Raw genomic sequence first — 25,129 nt, forward strand, 5'->3', positions numbered from 1 at the left:
AAGCCCAGGAGCAGCAGAGACAACTGATCCGGGAGCTTTGTGACCGACCTCTGCCCCTGATGGGGGGAGGGGAGACAACGGGGGGCGAACCCCCCAGGCCCCGATCCGCTTCACCAAGATGAGCCACTCAGACGACCCGGAGGCGTACCTCGTGATGTTTGAGCGGGTGGCGGTAGTGGCCCGGTGGCCCGAAGAACAATGGGTGACCATCCTGGCACCCTACCTTACAGGTCCAGCCCAGCTTGCATACAGGGGCCTCTCGGCGAGAGAAGCCCTCCATTATCACCGGGTCAAGGAGGCTATCCTGGACCAGCTGGGCATTACCCCGGAGACCCAACGACAGAAGTTCTGGGACATGAGATACGCCGACGGGGCACGGTCCCGGGCGGTGGCGCAGAGGATCCGAGAGGCGAGGAGCCGCTGGCTCGACCCAGAGGGGAAGACCGGCCTGCAAGTGGCTGAGATGGTCTATTTGGAGCAGTTCACGCACATACTCCCACCGGAGGGACAGAGGTGGGTCCGCCGACATTGGCCCGGAGCAGTGGGCCTTATGGAAGACTTTCTCACCACCGAGGGGATTGGCGAACCCGGGCGGCCTTGGATGGGGACCCCACGTGCCACGCCATCCAGCACGGGGCTCCGGAGGGCGAAGGAGGGGTCTGCGAGGGAGGGCGCAACGCAAAAGGGGTGGACAAGAAGAGGCGACTAGCCCCGGTCTGGTCATGGCTGGCCCCGAAGGACACCGCGAGTCAGGGAGGGGGGCCACCTCCGGATGTACCGCGTCACCCGGACCCCGAGCCCAAGGAAAACCTCTGTTTCGAGTGTGGACAGGAGGGGCACTTCCAACGCGATTGCCCTTTTATGGACTGCTCTTTCGGACAGGCGCTCACCCTGTACCAGGGCAGACCGGAGGAGAGGCCCCGACTGATGGTACAGGTCCACCTCAGCCCCTATGTATAGACGCCCTCGTTGATACCGGGAGAAGCCAGACCCTGGTCAGAGAGGACCTCGTGGACCCCGCGACTCCGAGGGGACCCCCGGTGAGGATGCAGTGCATCCACGGAGACGTCCGGGAGTACCCCACGGCCCGGGTAACTCTGACCAACGAGGGAGGAGAGACTCAGTGCCAGGTGGCCTTAGCGCCGCAGCTACCCTACCCTCTGATACTGGGACACGACTGGAGGGGGTTTCACCACCTATGGGCAGTGTGGCGCAGGCCAACAGAAGATGGGCAAGCCTGTGCGGCTGAACCCGCTATCCCAGAGGCCCCCTCCACGGCGGACGCAGAGGGGCACAGAGGGACGGTGGCAACTCATGATGGAGGAGGTCCTCGAGGGGAGAGACTTTGTCGAGGCCCAACAGGCCGACGCCTCCCTCCGCCGAGCATGGGAATACGCGACCAACGGGGCAGTGGACGATCCCGACGACGGACAAAACAAGACAAGGTTCGAGGTACATGCGGACCGGCTGTATCGCGCTTTTAGGGACCTGGTAGGCGGGGGTGACCGGAGACAATTACTTGTCCCGCTCACCCATAGGAAAGCAGTCCTGGAGCTGGCCCATGATAACCCGTGGGCCGGGCACCTGGAGGTGGAAAGACCCTCCAGAGAATACTGCAAAGGTTCTATTGGCCCAGGGTGTACCGGGAGGTGCGCAACTTCTGCCAGTCCTGTGAGGCGTGCCAAACGACAGCGTTGGGAAGGGTCCTTAAGGCCCCTTTAGTGCCCATGCTGCTGGTGAATGAGCCCTTCAAGCGGATTGCCCTCAACCTAGTGGGACCCCTTGAACAATCTAAGACGGGGAATAAGTACATCATGGTGGTCATAGACTATACCATGCGGTACCCCGAGGCGGTCCCGCTAAAGAACACCACCACCCCTACCCTCGCCACCGAACTGGTGCGGATATTCGCGAGGGTGGGGATCCCCAAGGAGATCCTGATAGACCAGGGCACCAATGTAACCTCCCGCTTAATGGCCGAACTGGGTAAACTGATGGAGATCAAGCTCCTCAGAACGTCGGCCTACCACCTCCAGGCAGATGGCTTGGTAGAACATTTTAATCGAACACTGAAGGCAATGCTTCGCCGATTTGTGGACGAGGACCCTAGCGGCTGGGACACCCTACTCCCCGCTTTGCTGTTTGCAATCAGGGAGGTCCCGCAGGCGTCCACGGGGTACTCCCCCTTTGAACTCCTATACGGGCGAAGACCCCGCGGGATATTGGACGTCCTGAGGGAGGCCTAGGAAGAACACGGCCCGAGGGGAATGAGTACGGTCCGGTATATTATACCACTCAGGGAGCGGTTGCAAAGGCTGGCCGAGTTCACCAAGGTCAATCTCACCCAGGCTCAGGAAAAGCGGGCCCGCAATTACAACTGGGGCACCGAACGGCGGAGCTTCGAGCCCGGGGACCAGGTATTGGTACTCCTCCCCTCCCAGGAGTCCAAGTTGCTGGCCAAGTGGCAGGGCCCGTTCAAGATTCTCCGAAGTTTCGGGGAAGTGGATTACGAGGTACGGCAGGAGGGGAAGAGGCGAACCATCCAAATTTACCATGTGAACTTATTGAAAAGGTGGCAGGTTCGCGAGCAACTGCTGGTTGTCCCAGAGGAACGCGAGGTAGACCTAGGTCCGTGGGTTGGAGACTTAGCCCCCTCACTGCCGGTGCGAATGCAGGCAGCCCTGACACCGAATCAACAAGACGACCTCCGCCTCCTACTCCAGCAGTACCCGACAGTACTGTCAACTACGCCGGGAAGGACGGCCATGACAAGCCATCACATCATGACCACGCCCGGTACGAAGGTGTGCGACGCCATCCGCCCCCGCCCCCGAAAGATGTGGGACACGGTATGGGGAGAGGTCCAGGCGATGCCGGAACTAGGGGTCATGGAAGAATCCCATAGCGAGTGGAGGAGCCCCATTGTCCTCGTGCCCAAACCTGATGGACCCTCAGGTTTTACATAGATTTTAGAAAAGTGAATGCCCTCTTTCGGTTTGACGCGTACCCCATGCTGGCCCGAGGAACTGCTGGCCCGATTGGGGGGGCTAAATACATCTCGACCCTCGATTTATCCAAGGGCTATTGGCAGATTCCCCTTACCCCCGCATCGAAAAAGAAAACCGCGTTTTACACTCTGTTAGGGCTATTTCAGTTTGTAACAATGCCCTTTGGCCTGCACGGCGTGGCGGCCATCTTCCAAAGGCTTATGGATAAGCTGCTACACGACCACCGGCAATACGCCACGGCCTACATCGACGATATTGCCGTCTTTAGTAGGTCGTGGGCTGACCAACCCCAACAAGTGCCGGTTCGGGAGGCAAGAAGTCACCTACCTCGGGTACACGGTCGGGGGTGGGATGCTGAAGCGGCTCATAGATAAGATCGAAGCACTGAGAGACTACTCGGCCCCAAAAACAAAGAAACAGGTCCGCCAGCTACTGGGGCTGGCCGGGTATTACCACCGCTTTGTGCCGGACTTCGCAGCCATAGCAGGCCCCTTGACAGACCTGACCAAAAAAGATCAGCCGACGAAGGTTTTTTTTGTAATGTTGTGTTGAATTTTGGTTGTATACTCTTCAGGGCAAAAACTGGGGCCTTATTTGTTTTGTAAGGAATATAACACAGATTTAGGAACTTAGCAATAACGCACAAACTTGTAGATGGAATATAGAAAGGATGGGCCCATTTCTCTTTCTTGTTGCACAGATTTGGAAAAGTCCACTTCACATCTTTCCACCTCCCATGGGTGCTGAAATATCAGGGCATGCTAAGTTCTTTCATTTCTTAATTTGGTGGGTCGAAGTCCCTCCACAGAAATACAGGAAGTGGCATTCTTCAGTACCTAAAATGCTAAGTGTTTCTTTTTCACTTCTCCTGAAAAAGGCTATGTCTACACTAGCCCCCTAGTCCGAACTAGGGAGGCTAATGTAGGCATTTGAAGTTTCAAATTAAGCCCAGGATTTAAACATCCTGGGCTTTATTTGCATCTTCCCGTGCAAAAAATTGTGCCTGCACGGGAAGATGAAAATAAAGCCCAGGATATTTAAATCCCAGGCTTCATTTGCAACTTCAAATGCCTACCTTAGCCTCCCTAGTTTGAACTAGGGGGTGAGTGTAGTCATACCCATACTGCTTAAGACAGAGCACTCCTATCATATTTTATTTCTAGGTTATGTCCATGCATGAACTTGGAGTAAATGGCTAGGTTTGGAAATTAAATTAATCAGCTAGTGTTTTGGGAAATTATACAGGTTTAGCAATTAAGGAAATTAATCTTTCCCCTGTGAAGAGAACAACACATATAGGATTAGTTTATATGTAATAAGCTTTTTTAATTACTATTTTGTCACATTTCCATTTCATTGCTACCTAGCCTTTAAACATTTACAGACTAACCTGCAAACAGAGTTTGAATCTATATGGGTATGTCTACACTAGCTCATATCCCAGGCTTTATTAGCATGTTCCCATCCGGCCGCCATTTTTAAATCCCCCTAAGTTCAAATGAACTGCCGGCTGCTACACGCGGCAGTTTAAAGTTAATCTGAACTAAGTCCTTAGGTCGGATTAACTCTTACACCTCATTCCACAAGGAGTTACAGTTAATCCGAACTAAGGACTTAGTTCGGATTAACTTTAAACTGCTGCATGTAGCCACAGGCAATTCGTTCGAACTAAGGGGGATTTAAAAATGGCGGCCGGACGGGAACATTCAAATAAAGCCTGGGATATTTAAATCCCGGGCTTCATTTGCAACTCCGATTGCCGGATTTGTCTACCTAGCTCGAATTAACGAGCTAGTGTAGACATACCCTATGACATTTGATGTTTAATATGAAAACCAATGTATTCTTCCACTTAAGGTATTTAAAACAGAAACAATCCTAGTAGATCATGCTTTATTCAGACTGACATGGCCAGATACATCACTTATTAGATTCTTAATTTGTTTTACAAATGGAGATGATAGTATGGGATTGAATTGCTACTATCCTGGCACCAGGCATACTTGCTTCTGAGAGGATTTCTTAACATTGCCATTTAATATTGAACTCATGAGTTTTCAGAGTCCTGAAATTGTTTATATGTTAACTGAATATGAAGATGTTTATCTAGGAGATGTGTGACAGGTGATAGGTACATTAACTGTTTGTTCTCACAGTTGGACTAACTAACATTTGCAGCTCTGGTCTCCCCCTATTTCTTTTAATTCAAAAGCAGAAGGCTGGTATTAAATATATTTGTTGTTTAAAGATGATGGTGAAGTGATGCTCCTTTCATGACATTGACCTGTCTTTGCCTTCTGTTTATTTAACCCAAACAAATCTTCCAGAGCCAAAGAAAGATTCAAGAAATCTATCCCATTGTCTAGATAGGCCTTTATATTTCTGTAGAGACTACTTATTTAAATTCTGTTCTGAAACACAGATTTAATATTTCCTGATTAATATAATTCTAAAATAACCATATCAAAATAAATTCTTTTGGGTGTTCTTTTAGGCATCACAACTGGTTATGGATTTTGTTTCTTTCGTCCTTAGAGGTAATCTGCCAGCCACCAACAATTAACAATGGGACATTAATTACTCTAAAGAGAGTTTTCAAGGAGCATGATCAGTTGCAGTTTACTTGTAATAAAGGATATAAATTCGGTGAAAGATCTGATGCAGAATGTACCGAAAATGGATGGCATCCAAATCCATCTTGCAAAGGTCAGCTTTTGTTCATTTTATACTGCTTGTTCTGTTACTTTTATTTTGCTAGCCAATGATGGTCTTGATCCTCAAATAGTACTCACAAATAATATACGTTCAAAAGCAATGACTCTGAAAAGATTATAGTGATCATAGCAGAAAACAACTAAACCGTGATGCTAAGGCAAAAAGTCTAATGCAATTATTGTGTAAAGTATATTGTGTAAAGTATAAAGTGGGGTAGAGTAAATAGAAGTAGGGAGGTGGGTTTTTTTTACTTATACATAAAGCATTTGTGACACCAATACTGGAAATATTGTATCCAGTTCTGATGTCCACATTTTAGGAAGTATGTTGAAAAAATGGAAAGGAAGCAGAAAGGAGGCACAATTAGTTATCTGGACAAATATCTTACAATGAGATACTTAAACTAAACTAAATGAGCTTCTTATCAAAAGGAATAGTAAGGCATAAATTGATTACATTGTATTATCTTCATGGAGAGAAAATAGCAGATACGGCAGGGTGCTCTAATGTAACAGAAAGTTATAGGGAGAGCCAATGGCTGGAATCAACTCAGACAAATTTCAATTAGAAATAAGTCATGACTTTTGTAACCAATTTGAACAAAGTATCAAGAGAACTGATAGATTCTTCATGTCTTGATGTCTTCAATTCAAGACCTTTATGCCTTTCTGAAATATATGCTCTAATCAAATGAAAAATATAAGTGGCTGGCCAAATTCAATCCTTTGTGTTATACTGGAGGCTGAACTGGAAGATCCTTTCAGTTCTGAAAATCCATGAATCTATGATGTCAGAAATTAGAAATAAGAATAGGGAGGAGTAAAAGTCATATTTTAACCCCTGCCTATCCTGGCAAGGCTTTGTAGTCATGAATTTTGAAAAGTGAGGCCTACATGGTTATAAAATAGATGCAAGCAACTACTAAGAAATATTCAGTATTTGAAATGTCATGGAAATGTGAGTCTGGTCTTGCCATCCCGACTTATGTGACTACTTACCAGGCAAGTAATACTCAGCATAAGATTAGTACAATTTTCTCCATATGAGCATACTTAAATTGAAAAAGAAATGTTGGCATTTTCATCAATGCATTTATGTGTAGAAATTGGACAAAATAGAAAGAGAACTCATTTCAAAAAGCTCCCTGATACAGAACACTAAATTGAACCAAAGCAGTATCTAGAAAAGTTTGTATTGAATTTTCTGAGTTTATTTTGGAGTGCAAAGAGAACTGAAAAGCATGATGAACTTTCTTTTTTTCATGGAAACTTCAGCTAGCTTGATTCATTATTCCTATCAATAAATGAAGATTTGTGGAGGTAATACATAATTGCACCACTGCAATTTTGTTGGAAAAATTGCTGTTTTTCCAACAAAACTTGAGGAATGTCTACATTGCAATTGTGTTCTTCCACAAGAAAGAACAGAAGGGTTTCTCATTCTATGAGGAAGAAGGCTTTTTGAGAAAGAGCTCTTTCATGAAAAAGCATGTGTAGATGGGGAAGAGGGAGCTTTATAGGAATAAGAGCTTTGTTGGTGGCCATTCCATCCATTGCAATCACAGCTTACATGCAAGAGAGCATCCATTCAGTCTGGATGCTCTCTTTTGAAAAAGCAGATCGCTTTTTTGATGCACTTTTGCAGTGTGGATGCTGTTTCGGAAGAAGTTTTTCAGAAGCTCTCATCTGAAAAAGCTTCTTCTGAAAGAAGACCTGTAGTCTAGACAAAGCTTAATAAATTGCTTATGGAGGTTATGGAATCTGCCTCACTGGAGATTTTTATGAGCAGGTTAGACAAACACTTGTCAAGGATGGTCTAGATCAGAGTTTCTGAAAGTGTTCCATGGAATCACTTTGAGAAACATGTTAACTGACCACCCCGGTTTATTTATTTACCAGTGCCATGGCCACACAGACTCGTGGCTGCTGTTGGCTCCGTTTCACTCTTTGCAGCCAAGCAGAGCAGAAGAAAGTGGTGGCCCAGCCCACACCACTTCCCGCAGTTCCCGTGGGCTGCAAAGGACAAAACTGAACCAACGGGAGGCTCCATCGCCATGGCACCAGTAAATAAATAATCCAGGGTGGACGGTTAATGTTTTTCTCAAAGTGATTCCACTTTGGGGACAGGACTTGATGACCTCTTGTGAATCCTTCCAGTTCTAGGGTACGTCGAGACTACAGGCTTTTGTCAACAGAAGTTTTGTCGACAGATACTGTCGACAAAGCTTCTGTCGACAAAGAGCGTCTAGACTACATTCAGTTCTGTCGACAAAGCAAGCTGCTTTGTCGACATAACAGTGTGGACGCAAAGGACAGTTTAGATGCAATAATGCCTTCTGTCAACAGAACTCTGTCAACAGAAGGCGTTATTCCTCGTAAAATGAGGTTTACCAGCGTCAACAAAACTGCTGAGTTCTGTCGACATTATGTTGACAGAACTCAGCGGTAGTGTAGACGCAGGTTTAGTTTTGTCGACAAAAGTCCACTTTTGTCAACAAAACCCTGTAGTCTAGACACACCCCTAGTGTTCTTTGACTCTATGATTCTTTGAATTATCTGCTAAACAAGTGCTGTCATTTCTATTTTATTAAGCGTCTACAAGTTAATTGAGCTATGAAGTGGTGGTGCCCATGGGCCGATTTAACTTATCAGAGAATCTAGGCGATCTGACAGCCTCAATGACAAAATAAAATAAAATACAATCTTCCATTACAGCTTTTAAAAGGCCATTCCTATTATGGTGGGAACTGTTGTCACTGGGGGCAGAGGTTGAGCTAAATATATAATTAATTCAGTAAGGAGAAGAGATGTAATTGGCAGGAAGAGGAACTAATGGGGAAGCACAGAGAGTGAGCTGGATGTGGTAGAGAAGGCTAAGTGGAAGGAACTTTCTTAACATGTGCCCAGGGAGTCAACAGCCTCCATGGGCCCCTGAGCAAGAGCTCCAGGTTCTCAGAAAGGGCGGATCTTCAGGCAGACGGGATGGGCAAGGACAGCCAGTCCTTTATGCTGCCCAGAGCATACCACACTGCTCCTCCAGAGCCGATAGAGCCACACAAAGCATGTGGCACAGCATTCCACCATGAATTTAAAGCAGCAGGGCCTCCGTCCACCAACACTGTTACAGTAGCACTGGTGGCCAGAGGCTCGAGCCCTTTAAATCACATGCCTATACTATGGTTTGCAGCACTTGGAATCTAAAGATTAAAGATCTTATGGGGGAAAGAAACTGTGTGTATGATATAAATAAGAGAGCACACAAATGAAAGAGATAGTGCAGAACATTAGGTAGCTGAATGAGCATCCTCTGACAAATCCTTAAAAAACCCTTCAAGGAGAGTTAGATGGCTGGATGGGAGATGAGCAGTCTGGAAGCAGTGGGATTTTGTCATCAAGGCTGCATCCTTAATCTCATGGGTTACGATCACACCATTGGGCATTCATCTTGATCCTGAAAGATGTTTTGACAAAACTGGAACACAGTAATGGACCGACAAGACATTGTCACCTTCACTGTCTCCAGCTAAATCTTGAATACCTCCCGTTGGCTCCGTTTTGCCCTTTGCAGCCCACGGGAACGGCGGGAAGTGGTGTGGGCTGGGCCACCACTTCCTCCTGCTCTGCTTGGCTGCAAAGAGTGAAATGGAGCCAACAGCAGCCAGGAGTCTGTGTGGCCATGGCACTGGTAAATAAACAAACTGGAGTGGTCAGTTAACGTGTTTCTTGTTGTCCTTCGTTCTGTCATGTCATTTTCCACCCGTGCCATATCTTTACTAGCTATCTCTCAGTTTGCCTTTGGTTAGTACAGTGTTTCTCAAAGTTGCTCCCCTTGGCTAAAACACTGAACCACAGCCAAAAGGACCCTCAGGCTCTGTGGCTGCAGAGCTAGTAAGTAGCCAAACTGGGGATGTGGGCAAGGGGTGAGGGCACTCACCTGAGGGGTGCAAGGTGGTGGGCCAGCTAGCTTCCCCCATTAGAAAGGCAGGATAAGGCACCCACTGAAGACACAGTGGTGGGGATGGTTGCGGCATAGCATAAGGGTGAGGACACTCACCTGGGATGGTGGGTTTGATTCACATAGCAGTTTTCTGAGAGTGGCTTCATTGACCAATTTGAGAAATGCTGGCTCAGTAAAAGCCTGGTCTAGCCAGCCAGGATTGTACAGTTTGCAACACTGCTATGATCCCATAACCAAAAAAAATTAGCTAAAGGCAATCCCTAAATAGGTACACATTTGCCAGGTGCCAGATAAAGGGATTTGCTTTGTTTATGTTTCTCCAGCATTGAAGTTGCAAGTATGAATCGGCACCAGAGACAAAAGCTGAGTTGTCTGTTTTTGGTATTCCTTTATTTCCCATTTTGTTTTATTTTGTCTTGAAGCAGGATCCAAATTTAACAATAGCAGCTCCAACCCATCTGAACTAACATCTCTTTTCCTCGTTAAAGAACAGTTGCCAACATCTTTAATACCGTCTAAAAATAGTCATAGAGTTATTCTTATAATACTCTCCACTGCTAGAGGAGTAGGACATAAGGGATGCTGTTTAAAATAAAAAGTCTTATTTTATACCTTACATTTCAAATGCGTTATCTGCATTTTCTTCTTTTTTTCCATGTCTTTAAAATGTTAACATGACTTAAATGATTTATTTGCCATGGGCTCTCTTATTCTATCCAGCCAAATACACCAAGGATGCAGTGTGGAAGAGATTAGACAAATCCAGTACAGTCACATTTAGGTCTCTGGGAGACTTCATTTCTTGGATAATGTTTTTCCACAGTAGTCAGAATGATGCTTAAAACAACAGCTGCTCCATTCTGAAACCCAAAATAAAATAAACTACCTCAAGCAAATATTCACATCAAAAGAGCTATAGAATTTTAGTCCATAGGAATTTTACTGTGCCAATTTTATGAAGATGATGTTCAGATATGAAAAGCTACAGATTGGACCTCCCTGGTCTGACACCCTTAGAATCTGACTGATCCCGAATGAGGGATTTTGCCAGACCAAGGAAGGTCATTTCTGGGATCCCCCTGCCACTGCCCTCCCATCAGCCATAGCCCTGTTGCCTTTCTCTGAGCCAGATTCCCCCTGCGGCAAGCCCCTTGGCTCAGGGCTCTTGGCCCCACCATGGCAGCCCTGCCACTGGAAGCACAGCCCCACTATCAGCCTCCCAACCCCTCAGAGCAGTCCTCTTGCTGGGATTCAGCTGGGTGGCAGCCCTGCTTGGGATTCAGCTTCATGGGGCAGCCCTGTTGCCTCCCAGCCTCACCAGCACCTCCACTGGATGGCAGCAAGGCTACTGAGTTCTTTGCTGCACCATCAGTCCCACTCCTGGGTTCTTAGCCCTGTCATCAGGCAATTCCATGGGTGGGCTCCTGGCCCTATGGTACAACCTGCTGTCATCTAGTCCTGCCAGACAGTTGGGCTTCTGGGAAGCAGCAGGGATGCTGGGCTCCCGACCCTCATTGCCAGATAACTCTATTGCCTCCCAGAGTTGCCAGCCTGGGTGGCAGCCAGTTGCACTGCCACAGGGCAGATCTTCCACTGAGCTCCAGCCCTGCTGTAGGGCTCCAGCTACCAGCCCTCCATGGGACTCTTTGGTCCTGGAATATACCTGGTCCTTTTGGACTATGGAAGTTGCTGGACCAGAGAGTCCCAGTTAAGAGAAGTTCAACCTGTAGTAAAGCTAGTAAACAAGTTAAGGTACATCTACTCTGCAGCATTATTTAAAATAAGCTATTTGGGTACATCTACACTAGCCCACTATTCGAACTAGGGAGGCTAATGAGGGCGACCGAAATTGCTAATGAAGCACGGGATTTAAATATCCCACGCTTGATTAGCATAATCCTGGCCGGTCACCATTTTGGAAACTGACTAGCCCGAAGTAACTGCCAGCGTTTACATGTGGCAGAGAAGCGGGATTCCGAGATAAACCCTTTAGTTCAAATTAACTGCTACTCCTCATGGAATGAGGTTTAAGAGTTAATTCAAACTAAAGGGTTTATCTTGGAATCCTGCTTCTCTGCCGCATGTAGATGAGGGCAGTTACTTCGAGCTAGTCAGTTTCCAAAATGGTGACCGGCCGGGAATATGCTAATCAAGCGCGGGATATTTAAATTCCATGCTTCATTAGAAATTTTGGTCGCCCTCATTATCCTCCTTAGTTCGAAATAGGGGGCTAGTGTAGACGTACCCTTTCAGAATAATAACTCCCAAAATAGTTATTTAGATATAGGCTTTATTCCTCATGAAATGAGGATTTATTATTCTGGAATGAGAACCCATTATTTTGAAATTATTTTGAAATAACAGGCTTACTGTGTAGATGTTTACCTTGTTAATTTGAAATAACTCTTGTTATTTCAAAATAACATTGTAATGTAGACATTCCCTAAGATACAAATGATCTTAACTGAAGGGGAGACTTACAGCATAATATCCTGTTTCCAGTTGTTAAACTTATTTGTGTATTTCTGTTTAGAAATTACATGTGATCCTCCATCAGTGGCTAATGGAACCTACCACCCTCCAAGGAAAGTGTTCAAAGAAGAGGATATAATCAGAGTGAGCTGTAAGGCAGGATTTCACTTTGATACAAATAATAGGAACAATATTGCCGAATGCACAAAGACTGGGTGGATGCCTTTTCCAAGATGTACCTGTAAGTTGGTTTTAATTTATCATATTTAAAACTGTTACTGCCCAGTTATACAAGTATTTATATAATTTCTGCAACTGACAATGTAAAAAGAAATGAAACAGACATAACTACAAGTTTTACCTTAATGGACTTAGATAAACATCTGTGAAAATCAGATGATATGGTATAAGTTAGTAGAGTTGTAAATTACTATACGTATGTGCTATGATTTGTTTGAGAAATGTGCTAGATTCAACTTTCAACAGGGAAGATTTGTAACTGTGTGTATCCAAATGGTAGAATGTCAAAAATAAGACTGATGTACTGAATGAATGGTAAAACAAAAACCTATAGGTCATAATTGGATTCTGAGTCAATCACTGAGGCTATGTCTACACAGCAGGGCTACATCGAAATTAAGCTGCGCAATTCAGCTACGTTGATTGCATAGCTGAAGGTGAAATAGCTTAACAGCTGTGGTGCTGCCTACATAACAGAAAGTCGAAGGAAGAACACTCTTCCTTCAACTTCCCTTACTCCTCATGAACTGAGGGTTACAGGAGTCAGAGTAAGAAGTCCTCCACCAGCTGAAATCTACTCGCGAGTATATAAGTGGATTTGTTGAGCCCTGATAATGACAGTTATTCTGAAATAATGCTGATGTATAGACAAAGCCATACATAATAGCCCTAGGTTTGTACCATATTTTTCTTCCCTCATTATCAATTTTCTAAAACAGTCAGATCCTATTACAGTAAAACTCCAATAGTCTGGCATCCAATAGTCCCACACTCCTGATAGTCCGTCATTAAAATGGCAAGAGCCTAGTGAGTGAGCCTCATCAAAAAATGAGTCACAAGGTAACAGCGGCAGCAGCTGAACTGAGCAAAAAGGGTAAAAAAGGCTTAAAAAATCTAAAACATTACAGTATACTGTATACAGTATGTACAATAAAAGGGTTAAGAACACTTTATATACAATTTATAATGTATACAGTATATATATATAACCTGCTTATAGTACCTCCTGATAGTCCGGCATATCTGATAATCCAGCACCACCTAAATCCCATAGGTTCTGGATTATTGGAAGTCTCCTGTAGTAGGACAATATTACCAATATGAGAGAGAAGATAACCCTGATCATTAGAGTGTACATGTTCTGAACTCCTCACTCCAGTTAATGTAACATTCAAGTAATAAAGTACAAACGCTGAGAAGAGAACTAGAATGCGAATATTCAGAACTTAGCAAACTGGATTTTTCTTGCATATAGTTTGTAATAATATTTATTTTAAACTTTTTTCAAAGTGAGACCCTGTGAGTACCCACATATAGAAAACGGAGCATTAACTAGGACTTATGAATATTACAGAGAACAAATGTTTCCAGCAACGTTAGGTAGGACAATTCACTACCAATGTGATCAAGGTTACACACCTAAAACCAACGAAAGATACTCCATATGCACTAAAGAGGGCTGGAATCCCAAGCCACAGTGTCTTAGTAAGTACATATACATTTGTATTTTCTCTAAAAAATTTACTGTACTATAAATACTAATATTTATACAGTGCAGTGCATCATTGGATGGACCAGGACTGGGAACTGGGTGAGTGTTAATACTTCATTACTCCGTTCCGGCTCCTGCATTCTCCTAGCCAAGATTGTCATCCAAGGATACAAGTCTCTCTTTAAAAGGATTCTTCTTCACACCAGATAGTAGCAACAGCATTAGAAGGCACCAGAAGTGGGAACAGGCTTTCAGTAAATTGGCTGTAGGATTTGGAGAGGTGCTTTTCTCTTTTGTCGCTTTTCCTCCCTCCTTGTTGCTGATCCTTCCACTAGCATTTCTCTCTCTCTTGAAAGGGAATAGTTTAAAGACTTAGTATCTCCCAGAGAGAGAGAGAAAGAGAAAGAAGATGCTGGGGTCTAGCAGTCTTAGAAAGTGTGAGCAAAGATCAATAGAAACCTACGTTGGGAGTGACCTATGAAGAGGGATATTTTGTGTTGTGAAAGAAAAGCTAATGTGGTTCTTTTGTCTTGAGGATTTTCAATTGTCAGGAAATAGCCTGTGAGGGTGACAGACTTACAAGGATTATATACCCTTATGTGCTATTGTCCATGTCCCAGGTGTGTATGTACATACACACACTCACACGTACATGCGTGCATGTACATACTTTCTGTCTGCTGTGTGGATAATTCATTGTTTCTTAGAGCATGTCTAAATTACAAAGTTCAGTTCATTTAATGTAAGTTGACATGTAACTGATGTGTAACAATGCCAGTGGTGTGTGTCCTTGCTAGCGGTGCTTGCATGGATGCAGAGAGCAGTAAACTATGGCAAACCATCCCAGAGTGAAGCTAACTGCAGAGGAGACTGGGAAAGGTTGCAGTGCCTTACAGTACCAAACATTGTTGCTGTGTGGAATGGGAACCAGACTTCACATTCACAGGTGAAGTCTCCTCCCTTCCCCCAACTCTACTTGGTGTCAATCGCAAACAACCCACATTCTTGTACCTGTTTTCAAAAACCTGGCTTAGCGTGGTATATTTCATAGGCCGAGAAACATGGACCTCACTCAGCTGTGCACGCTTGCTGTGAAAGTTACAAATACCTTTCCTGAGACAGGAGTCACTGTGCAGAGCATTATGATGTCCTTCAAGCAGCCCCCTGAAGTCAGTTGTTGCTTGCAGTACGTGGATATGGTGGAACACTGTTTCTGAGTCTGAAAAACAAGCTCTGGCTGGTGGGGTAACATCATTATGCAACTCTGGGACAGTGAGCAGTGTTTACAGAATTTTTGAATGTAGAAGGGCACTTTCCAGGCGCTTTGTATAGAGCTTTCCCCAGAAGTGACACACAGCATTGCTAAAATGAGATGTGCTCTGATAGTGGACAAGTTGGCAGCAATCATTCTGTGGAAGCTTGTAAAGCCAAACCACTGCCATTCAGCAGGGACTCAATTTGGAGCCGGTAAATCCACATGAAAGCTGTGTGATCCCAACTTTCAGGTCCATTAATTGACTTCTGCTCAGCATGGTAGTGACTCTAGGAGATGTGTAGAACATAGAGGATGGTTTTGCTGAAATGGGATTTTCTAAGGTACATTTACACTGCACACTTATTTCAAAATAAGCTCTTTCAGAATAGAAACTCCGAAATAGCTGATTTAAAAATAGCATGTCTACGCTGCACATGCCCATCAATGAGCTATTTCAAAATAGAGCAAACAAACTGATTGGAGTCTCAGTCACGTTTAAAGCTCCCAGAAGCACTTCAGGCAGGGCATCATGACAGCTGTCACTTCTTTGAGCTGTTTCCTGAACCTATCTAAGGATTAAAGGGACCCCTGTCTACGGTCATTTCTCAGGCTCTTCTCCTTTGCCTACTTCCTTGAGGGACAGCAAAGCCTTACCACTGCCTGCTCTGGTTTCCCTTGCGGAAACCACAGCACTCCTGCCATGGAGCCAGGTCTGCCTCCAAGCAGTCAACGGCTCTTAGACCCCATGCCGCACCTCCTGCTGCAGTTACTGCAGGCTGCCCTTGTGGCCCTGCCAGAGCAAGACCCCCAGCTCATTGTGGGGCACCTTCTCTCCTCTCTCCACATGCTGCTCATACATCATAACACCTCCCTCTCTTCCCTGTGCACCATGCGCTGCCTCCTCTGGAGACTGGGCACCAATTCCGACTGGTGGGACAGGATTGTCATGGAGAAGTAGGGTGACCAGCAGTGGCTCCAGAACTTTTGCAAGTGCAAGGACACCTTTCTGGAGCTGTGTGAGTGGCTTGCTTCTGCCCTCAGGCAACAGGACACCCACATGAGACCCACCATCCCCTTCCAAAAGCAGGTTGCCATCACACTGTGATGATGGTGGAGGCTCCCTCTCTGAATGATTTTTCATTCCCGCCTTCACAAAGCCCTACCAGGGGATGGGGTAAGTAGCGGGTTGTTCCTGGTGTGTTTGGGGTGAAAGGTTGAGTTTGGGGACCTCCTGAGGGTGCTGGCAACCCTGTTATTTTCTGTTTATCTCCTTCTACTGGTGGTGAGGACCCTCAACGCCATCCTGCTGTGCCGGCTCAACATCTTGGGCAATGTGGACCCCATTGTTGCCAGCTTTGCCATCATGGGCTTCCCTAACTGCAGGGTGTGTATGTATGTGTGTGGCTATTGGCAGTACATATATCCCCATTCAGGCCCCCAAGCATGAGGCCTCCGAATACATCAACCAGAAAGAGCACTCTTTCATGGTCCTGCAGTCCCTCATGGACCACCCCCACGGTCGGTCCACCAACATTAATGTTGGGTGGTCAAGGAAGGCAGTACTGCAACTCCAGCATCACCCAGAAGCTGCACATAGGCACTTTTTTCCTAGACTACACCAACAGAGTTAAGGAAGTAGACATGCCGATACACATCATGGGGGATGCTGCCTACCCTCTGGTCCCCTGACTGATGGAGTCCTACAAGGGAAATCTCAAACAAAACAAGGAATGTTTCAATGCCAGGCTCAGAAAGGCCTGCATGCTTATGGAGGGCGCCTTCAGCCATTTGAAAGTGAGGTTCTTCTTTGAGTGATTATTCACATCGATTCCAATTTAGGTTTACATGCTCCACGTACACAAATGTCAGAAACTTTTCCCCTATCAGCTCTTGTAGGGTTGGTGGTGGAGAACCCTTGAGTGGTGCCACTATATCAGAGCATATATACCACTGTCGACACTCCCCTCCTTCGGTTCCTTCTTACCGTCCATGTTGATATTGTAACTGTAGCTATCTCTTGCTTAGCGAGTGCTTAGTCCCTAGTGTTAGCTTTTGTTCTTTGGTCTTCACTTTGTTTTTCTCTATGATGAAAAATACAAGATTTGCCAAAGATTTAAGCCTTGTACTAGAATGGACAGAGAGCGTAGGCTCCAACAGCTCCTGATGGAATCCATGTTAAAATACCCTTAGGGTGAAAAATCAGCCCCAGGAGCCAGCTTAGTGTGGAGAACCCTAACCTTGATAAGAGATGCAATGCCATTAATAGGCAGGAGCTCAGTGCCATGCTGGAGGACGGCTGCACAATAGCTAGAACTTCTCTCTGGGCAGCCATAGATTCTGCAGACTCAGTGGCATGAATTCTCTTGACAGAGGTGGTTTTGCACCGGTCTGCATGGCTTCAAGCCTCAGGACTCCTCCCGGAGGTCCAGACTACATTACAAGATATTGCATTCAAGGGCAACAGACTATTCTCAGAGCAGAGTGACAGTAAGCTACACCCCCTCAAAGACTTGCAGGCAACCATGAGATGCCTGGGGATGCATACACTGGCCTCTCAAAGGTGATCTTTCACCCTCAGCCTCCCCAGGACATTTCTCAGGCAGTTTTCCTGCCTGCCCCACCCCCACACAGGCTGCAGGAGCCATGGGTATATCTAGACTACATGGCTCCGTCAATGGAGCCATATGAACAAGTTTACCCAGCATAGGAAAAGAAGCGGGGATTTAAATAAGGCATAAGGGATCGGTCGGCAAAGGCTTCCCCAGCTGACAGATCCGCGTCTAGACTGCCACACTGTGCCGGATCAGCTGATCATCGGCACAGTGCGGCAGCCATGTTTATTTTAATGAAGCAAGGATTATTTAAATCCTCGCTTCTTTGCCTATGCCAGGTAAACTAGTTTACATGGCTCCGTCAACAGAGCTAGACATACCCCATGTGTGTTGGTGAATAAGAGCCTGAGGAGAGGGGGGATTGTTCTGTGGGCTTGCTGTTCTTCAAATTGTGCTGGGGGCAGGCACAGCAAGTGAAGCACCACTCCTCCCTCTCTCAGGCTCACAGCCCAGAAAGAATAACGTTTTTCTGAGCGAGGTGGGCGAGGGGGCGTAGGGAAGCAGGGGAATATGTCTTTGGCTTCCTGCTGCATCTGCAAGACAGATCCAGTGGCTGGGTGGGCCATATTTTTCCGAGACCTGATCTAAACTCTTCTTGACAAGTGCTTGTCTAGCCCGCTCTTAAAAATCTCCAATAACAGAAATTTCACAGCCTCCCTAATTAATTCATTCCAGTGCTGAACTATCCTGACAGTTAAGAAGTTTTTCCTAATGTCCAACCTAAACTTGCTGCAATTTAAGCCCATTGCTTCTTGTTCTATCTTCACAAGTTAAAAGGAATTTTTCTCCCCGTTCCTTATGACAACCTTTTATGTACTTGAAAATGGTTACCATATCGCCTCTCAATCTTCTGTTTTGCACTCTAAAGAAACCCAGTGTTTTCAATCTTCTCTTTTTAGCTTATGTATTCTAGACCTTTAATCATTTTTGTTGCTCTTCTCTGGACTTTCTCCAATCTGTCCACATCTTTCCTGAAATGTGGTCCCCAGAGGTGGACACAATACCCCAAATGAGCCCTAATCAGCATAGAGAAGAGCATAAGAATTACTTCTTGTGTCTTGCTTATAATACCCGTGCTAATACATCTGAGAATGATATTTACCTTTTTTGCAACCGTGTTACAATGTAAAGTCATATTGAGCTTGCAGGACACTGTGACCCCTAGATTATTTTCCACAGAACTACCTCCTATGCACAAAATTCCCATTTTCTGTGTTTGCATCTAATTATTCTAAATGGAGTACTTTGCATTTGTCCTTATTACAATTTCATTCTATTTAATTCAGACCAATTTTCCATTTTGTATAGATTATTTATAATTTTAATCCTATCCTCCAAAGCAATTGCAGTCCCTCCTGATTTGGTATAATCTGCAAACTTTATAAGTGTACTCTCTATGCCATTACCTAAATAATAGATTAAGTTATTGATCAGAACCTAACCAAGCAATACAAAACACCACTTGTTATGCCCTTCCAACAAGGCTGTGAACCATTGATAACTACTGTCTGGGAATGGTTATCCAACAAGTTTTGTAGCCATCGATAGTAGCTCTATCTAGTTGCATTTTTCTAGTTTGTTTATGAGAGGGACGTGAAAGACTATGAAAAACTTTACTGAAGTCCCAGTGTACCACATCTACTGTTTCTTCCAACCACAAGGCATGTTACTGCCATCAAAAAAGCTATTAGGTTTGTATTAAGATGTTCATAATAAACCCATCAAATCCATGCTGATTATTACTTGTCAACTTACTATCTTCTAGATGTTATTAGCTTTCTGGGTACAAGAGTTACACTGACTGACCTGTAATTCCCCAGGCTGTCTTTCTTTCCATTTTTATAGGCAGATGCTACATTTGCCCTTTCTAGTCTTCTGGAATCTCTCGCATCTTCCAATGACTTTTCAAAGATAATGGCTCAGATATCACCTCAGTCATTACCTTCAGTATTCTACAAAGCATTTCCTCAGACTCTGGTGATTTAAAGACATGTAACTTGCCTAAGTAATTTTTAACTTGTTCTTTTCCTATCTGATCCTACTCCATTTTCACTGGCATTCACTATGTTAGGTATTCAGTCACCAGCAATCTTAATGAAAACCAAAACATATTCATTAGGCACCTGTCAGGGCTGTTCCCCATTCTGGCTCTCCCAGTTCAGAAGCTAGGGGCCTGCAAGAGACCTTAAATACCTTGCTTCTTTAGGTTATTCTTACAAAAACTCCCCTGTGTCACAGACTCGCTAAATTTGTGGGGGGATGGGGAGAGAGGGGTAGCCGCTATCACCAAGCAAAATTAAAAAAAAACACCTTTCTTCTTGAACCCAGGAAGAAAGCAACTGGACTTTTCCCATAGGGGGACCCCCAAGCTCCTTTACAACAAGGGAATTTGAAAACAAAGAGAAAATAACATCAGCCTCTGGTAGCTGACCTCTTCGTCTAAGGCATGCAGACACACCCACACACACAGAGACCTCCTGTTCCTTTCCAGGATACAAGACTCAAATCATTGCCTTAAAAAAAGATGATTTTATTACCAAAACAAAAAGATATACTTGAAAAAGCATACTTAGTTGCTAGCTGTTACAGAGAAACTGAGTAAAACAAGTTAAAACACAGAGAACATCTTGAAGTATACTCTTGGGCTGTGTCTAGACTGGCAAGTTTTTCCAGTTCCAAAAACTTGCCAGCTATCTACACTGGCCACCTGAATTTCTAGAAAAGCACTGACGATCTCCTGTAAAATCATCAGTGCTTTTCTGGAAATACTATGCTGCTCCCGTTCGGGCAAAAGTCTTTTTCCGAAAGACTTTTGCGCGAAAGGGCCAGTGTAGACAGCATAGTATTGTTTTCCGCAAAAAAGCCCTGATCATGAAAATGTCGATCAGGGCTTTTTTGCGGAAAACCACGTCTAGATTGGCCACGGATGCTTTTCCGCAAAAAGTGCTTTTGTGGAAAAGCATCCTGCCAATCTAGACATTCTTTTCCGAAAATGCTTTTAACTGAAAACTTTTCCGTTAATATAATAGAATCATAGAATCATAGGACTGAAAGGGACCTCAAGAGGTCATCGAGTCCAGCCCCCCGCCCTCAAGGCAGGACCAAGCTCCGTCTACACCATCCCTGACAGATGTCTATCTAACCTGTTCTTAAATATCTCCAGAGAGGGAGATTCCACCACCTCCCTTGGCAATTTATTCCAATATTTGACCACCCTGACAGTTAGGAATTTTTTCCTAATGTCCAATCTAAACCTCCCCTGCTCCCCATTACTCCTTGTCCTGTCCTCAGAAATCAAGAGGAACAAATTTTCTCCTTCCTCCTTGTGACATCCTCTTAGATATTTGAAAAACCGCTATCATGTCCCCCCTTAATCTTCTTTTTTCCAAACTAAACAAGCTCGGTTCATGAAGCCTGGCTTCATAGGTCATGTTCTCTAGACCTTTAATCATTCTTGTTGCTCTTCTCTGTACCCTTTCCAATTTCTCCACATCTTTCTTGAGATGTGGCACCCAGAACTGGACACAGTACTCCAGCTGAGGCCTAACTAGTGCAGAGTAGAGCGGCAGAATGACTTCACGAGTTTTGCTTACAACACACCTGTTGATACAACCTAGAATCACGTTTGCTTTTTTTGCAACAGCATCACACTGTTGACTCATATTCAACTTGTGGTCCACTATGACCCCTAGATCCCTTTCCGCCATGCTCCTTCCTAGACAGTCGCTTCCCATCTTGTATGTATGGAACTGATTGTTCCTTCCTAAGTGGAGCACTTTGCGTTTCTCTTTATTAAACCTCATCCTGTTTACCTCTGACCATTTCTCTAACTTGCTAAGGTCATTTTGAATTATGTCCCTATCCTCCAAAGAAGTTGCAACCCCACCCAGTTTGGTATCATCTGCAAACTTAATAAGCGTACTCTCTATCCCAATATCTAAGTCATTGATGAAGATATTGAACAGTACGGGTCCCAAAACAGACCCTTGAGGAACTCCACTTGTTATCCCTTTCCAGCAGGATTTAGAACCATTAACAGCAACTCTCTGACTACGGTTATCCAGCCAATTATGCACCCACCTTATCGTGGCCCTATCTAAGTTATATTTGCCTAGTTTATCAATAAGAATATCATGCGAGACCGTATCAAATGCCTTACTAAAGTCTAGGTATATGACATCCACCGCTTCTCCCTTATCCACAAGGCTCGTTATCCTATCAAAGAAAGCTATCAGATTAGTTTGGCATGACTTGTTCTTCACAAACCCATGCTGGCTATTCCCTATCACTTTATTACCTTCCAAGTGTTTGCATATGATTTCCTTAATTACCTGCTCCATTATCTTCCCTGGGACAGACGTTAAACTGACTGGTCTGTAGTTTCCTGGGTTGTTCTTATTCCCCTTTTTATAGATGGGCACAATATTTGCCCATTTCCAGTCTTCTGGAATAGCATTTTCGGAAATTCATGCCAGTGTAGACGTAGCCTTAGGGTATGTCTATGCAGCAAAGTTATATCAAAATAACAGCCATCATTTCAAAATAACTTTACTAGCGACTACACAGCCAAACTGAAATTTTGAAATTAATTTGAAATAACGGAGCGCTTATTTCGAATTTGGTAAACCTCATTCCATGAGGATTAATGCCAAATTCAAAATAGCTATTTTGAAATAAGTGCTGTGTAGACACTTATTTTGAAATAGGGGGTCTTCAGCCTTCCCAGGGTGCCCTGGTGGCCACTCCAGCCTCAACCAAGAACACTCCTCTCCCTCCTCCCCTCCCCAGAGCCCTTAAAGGGGTTGACTCTGGCCACAGTGCCTGTGCCAACTCCAAGCCTGCCAGCCCAGAGCCAGCAGTCACTGCCCCTGACCCAGTGGCCCCAAAACATGAGCCAGCAAGCCACTGGCAGCCATCCCTCCACTGCTCCCTAGGAGCAGTATGCCAGCTCCCAGGAGCCTGCCAGGGCCTGGAGAAAGCAGGCGCCTTCCTGGTCCAAAGTGGAGATCATGGAACTTATTCAGGTTTGGGGGGGGATGCCCCCAACGTCCATGATCTCCTCACTAGAAGGAGGAACATGGCCATCTATGGCAGGATAGCTGCCAACCTGGCCACCAAAGGCTACATGTGAACCCAGGAGCAGGTTTGCATGACATTCAAGTTGGTCCGGTGAGACCCCCCCCAACCCAAAGTCCTGAGCTTCCCTTCCCACTTCTTCCCCTTGCTTCCCCCTTGCAGCTCCCTCCTCCCAGTTTTCCCTCTCCCCTCTCCCACTGTCTCTCCCCCCTTCTCCCACCTCCTTTCCCCAGTCTTACCATAGTTTCATTCCCCCCCACCCCAGTTTTGTTAAATAAAGAGAGTTTGTGTTTATAAAAATACATGTATTTTATTCGACATCAGGAAGGGTTGTTAGGAAAGTAGGAATAAGAAATCCTCCGGAAAAGGGCTTAGTTTCCTGAAAATCGCGTCTAGACTGGTGCTTTTCTCCAGCTTATCCCCAAGCCGGAAAAAAGCGGCAGCCATGTAAATGTAAATGCAAATGCCACGGGGGATATTTAAATCCCCCGCGGATTTACAATTCCAAAGTGTCTAATCTGCATCCCTTTTCCAGAAAAGGGGTGCAGTGTAGACACAGCCTAAGGGTACAGTGTTATTTCAAAATATCTTATTTCGAAATAGTTAATTTTAAATAGCTTATTTTGAAATAACGCATCTATACACAAAATGCATTTTGAAATAGCATTTTGCTATTTCAAAATAGCGCGTCCACACCGAGTGGATTGTGAATCACATTTAAGGCTGGCTGCAATTCCGTCAGGGTACCAGGTGAGGACTTACCTTGTGTGGCTGCTGCCTGAGGCTACCTGAAGTCTGTGCTTAAAGGCTCCCCCCACCTCACCCCCAGACAGCCGATTCTCAGGTTTCCCTGCTTGTTTGTCTACCTCGGTGTTGTCAAATAAAATGCATACAAACTGTCTTTATTTAACAAAACTGGGGGGGATGAAACTCTAGGGAGACTGGGGAAAGGAGGTGGAAGAGGGGAGGGGGAAACCTGGGCGGAGGTAGCTGGACTGGGGAAGCAAGGAGAAGAAGGGGGAGGGGAAGCTTAGTGGTGGGAGTCTCGCCAGGCCAACTGTCTCCCAGAACAGCCAATGCGGGGGCCTCAGCATCCCCAGGGAGATGGGGAAGAGGGTGTGGAGGTTGAGGAGGGTGTGGAGGGAGAAGCGGGACGGGGAGAAGGAGTGGGAGGAAGAGCGGTAGCTCAGGAGGCGGCAGGCACTGGAGTGGCAGAAGGCAGCACGCGCTGCACCAGGGCCTGCAGGTGTTGGCAGATGGCTCAGCCCTGGGTAAGCTGCTCCCACTGGATCTGGAGGTCTTCTTGCACCCAGTTCTGGAGGGTGAGCTGCAGGGCTTGCAGTGCCCCCAGATGCTGCTCTTGGTACCCCTGCACTGTTCAGGTGGACCTGCTAAGCCTTTGGGTGCGGGAGCACATCCTAGGCAGGGTGGTTTGCACTGCACGCACATCTGGTGCGGCTGTGGAGAAACAAGTCAAGTGGTCAGTTCTCCCAGGGGACACAGTGTGTGAAGCCAAGCACCCCTCTGTGAGGTGAGGGTGACCATGCCCTGAACCATTAGAGCTGATATGCTTGCACAGAGGCCGTGGTCAGAATGTCCGGCTATCCCCAGGAGTGGGAGCTGCCCCGAGACCACACCCATGCCCCTGTACTGTGCTGAGGTGGGGGAAGATGTCCCCCGCCTCTGTGTAGAGGGAGCTTGTGAAGGGAGGGCATCATGCTGTCTCTTCACACCCACCCCGGACAGTGTGACTATCAGGCCAAGGCCCCTGTGTTGCACACAGCTGGAACCACCTGCCCAGGGGTGGTACAGCATGTGCTCGCACGTGCACAGGTTGCTCTGTGATCCATGGTAAGCAAGGCCCACATGAGCAGTCCCTGGTCTCCCTCCCCGACCCCCAAGGAAGGGGACAGTGATGGCACTCACATGTTGTGGTGTCCCCAGACAACCCTGGTGACTCAGCTGCTGGGACAGTTCAGGGATCCTGGCAGTGTGGCACCCTCCATGGTGGCTCCTGAGGCTCCTCCTCCATGCCCTGGTCAGGGCTCTCTGCTCCTGGATCATTGCCCCCTGGGGTGGCACGGACCATCCCGCCCACCATTATGTGGTCCAGGGCATCAAAATGGGGAAAGGTGTCTGCCCCTGTGGGGGAGCTGTTCTGTATGGCCCTTGCGTATGCCTGCTAGAACTCTTTAATTTTCATGTGCACTTGCTCCTGGGTGTGCATGTGGCCTTTGGTGGCAGCTATGCAGCCGTACATGGCTGCGTTCCTCCATCTAGTGCGGAGATCATGGACATTAGA

The 25,129-nt window shown here is 45.9% G+C and overlaps 1 protein-coding gene across 4 annotated transcripts in view; it reads left to right on the forward strand.

Moving 5' to 3' along the window:
- Positions 1–25,129, forward strand: part of LOC102456902 (complement factor H-related protein 3-like) — a 68,531-nt gene that overhangs the window by 21,156 nt on the left and 22,246 nt on the right. For 3 of the 4 annotated variants that reach the window (XM_089780573.1, XM_089780572.1, XM_075936712.2), the window contains exons 2-4: positions 5,503–5,714; positions 12,214–12,393; positions 13,683–13,877. In XM_089780573.1, the coding sequence (XP_089636699.1) occupies positions 5,503–5,714; positions 12,214–12,393; positions 13,683–13,877 (587 nt within the window). The remainder of the gene's footprint in view (positions 1–5,502; positions 5,715–12,213; positions 12,394–13,682; positions 13,878–25,129) is intronic. The other variant, XM_075936713.2, reaches the window with a different exon arrangement.

Source organism: Pelodiscus sinensis, chromosome 9 (assembly GCF_052426305.1).
Source record: "Pelodiscus sinensis isolate ZL-2025 chromosome 9, ASM5242630v1, whole genome shotgun sequence".
Classification (NCBI taxonomy): Eukaryota; Metazoa; Chordata; order Testudines; family Trionychidae; genus Pelodiscus; species Pelodiscus sinensis.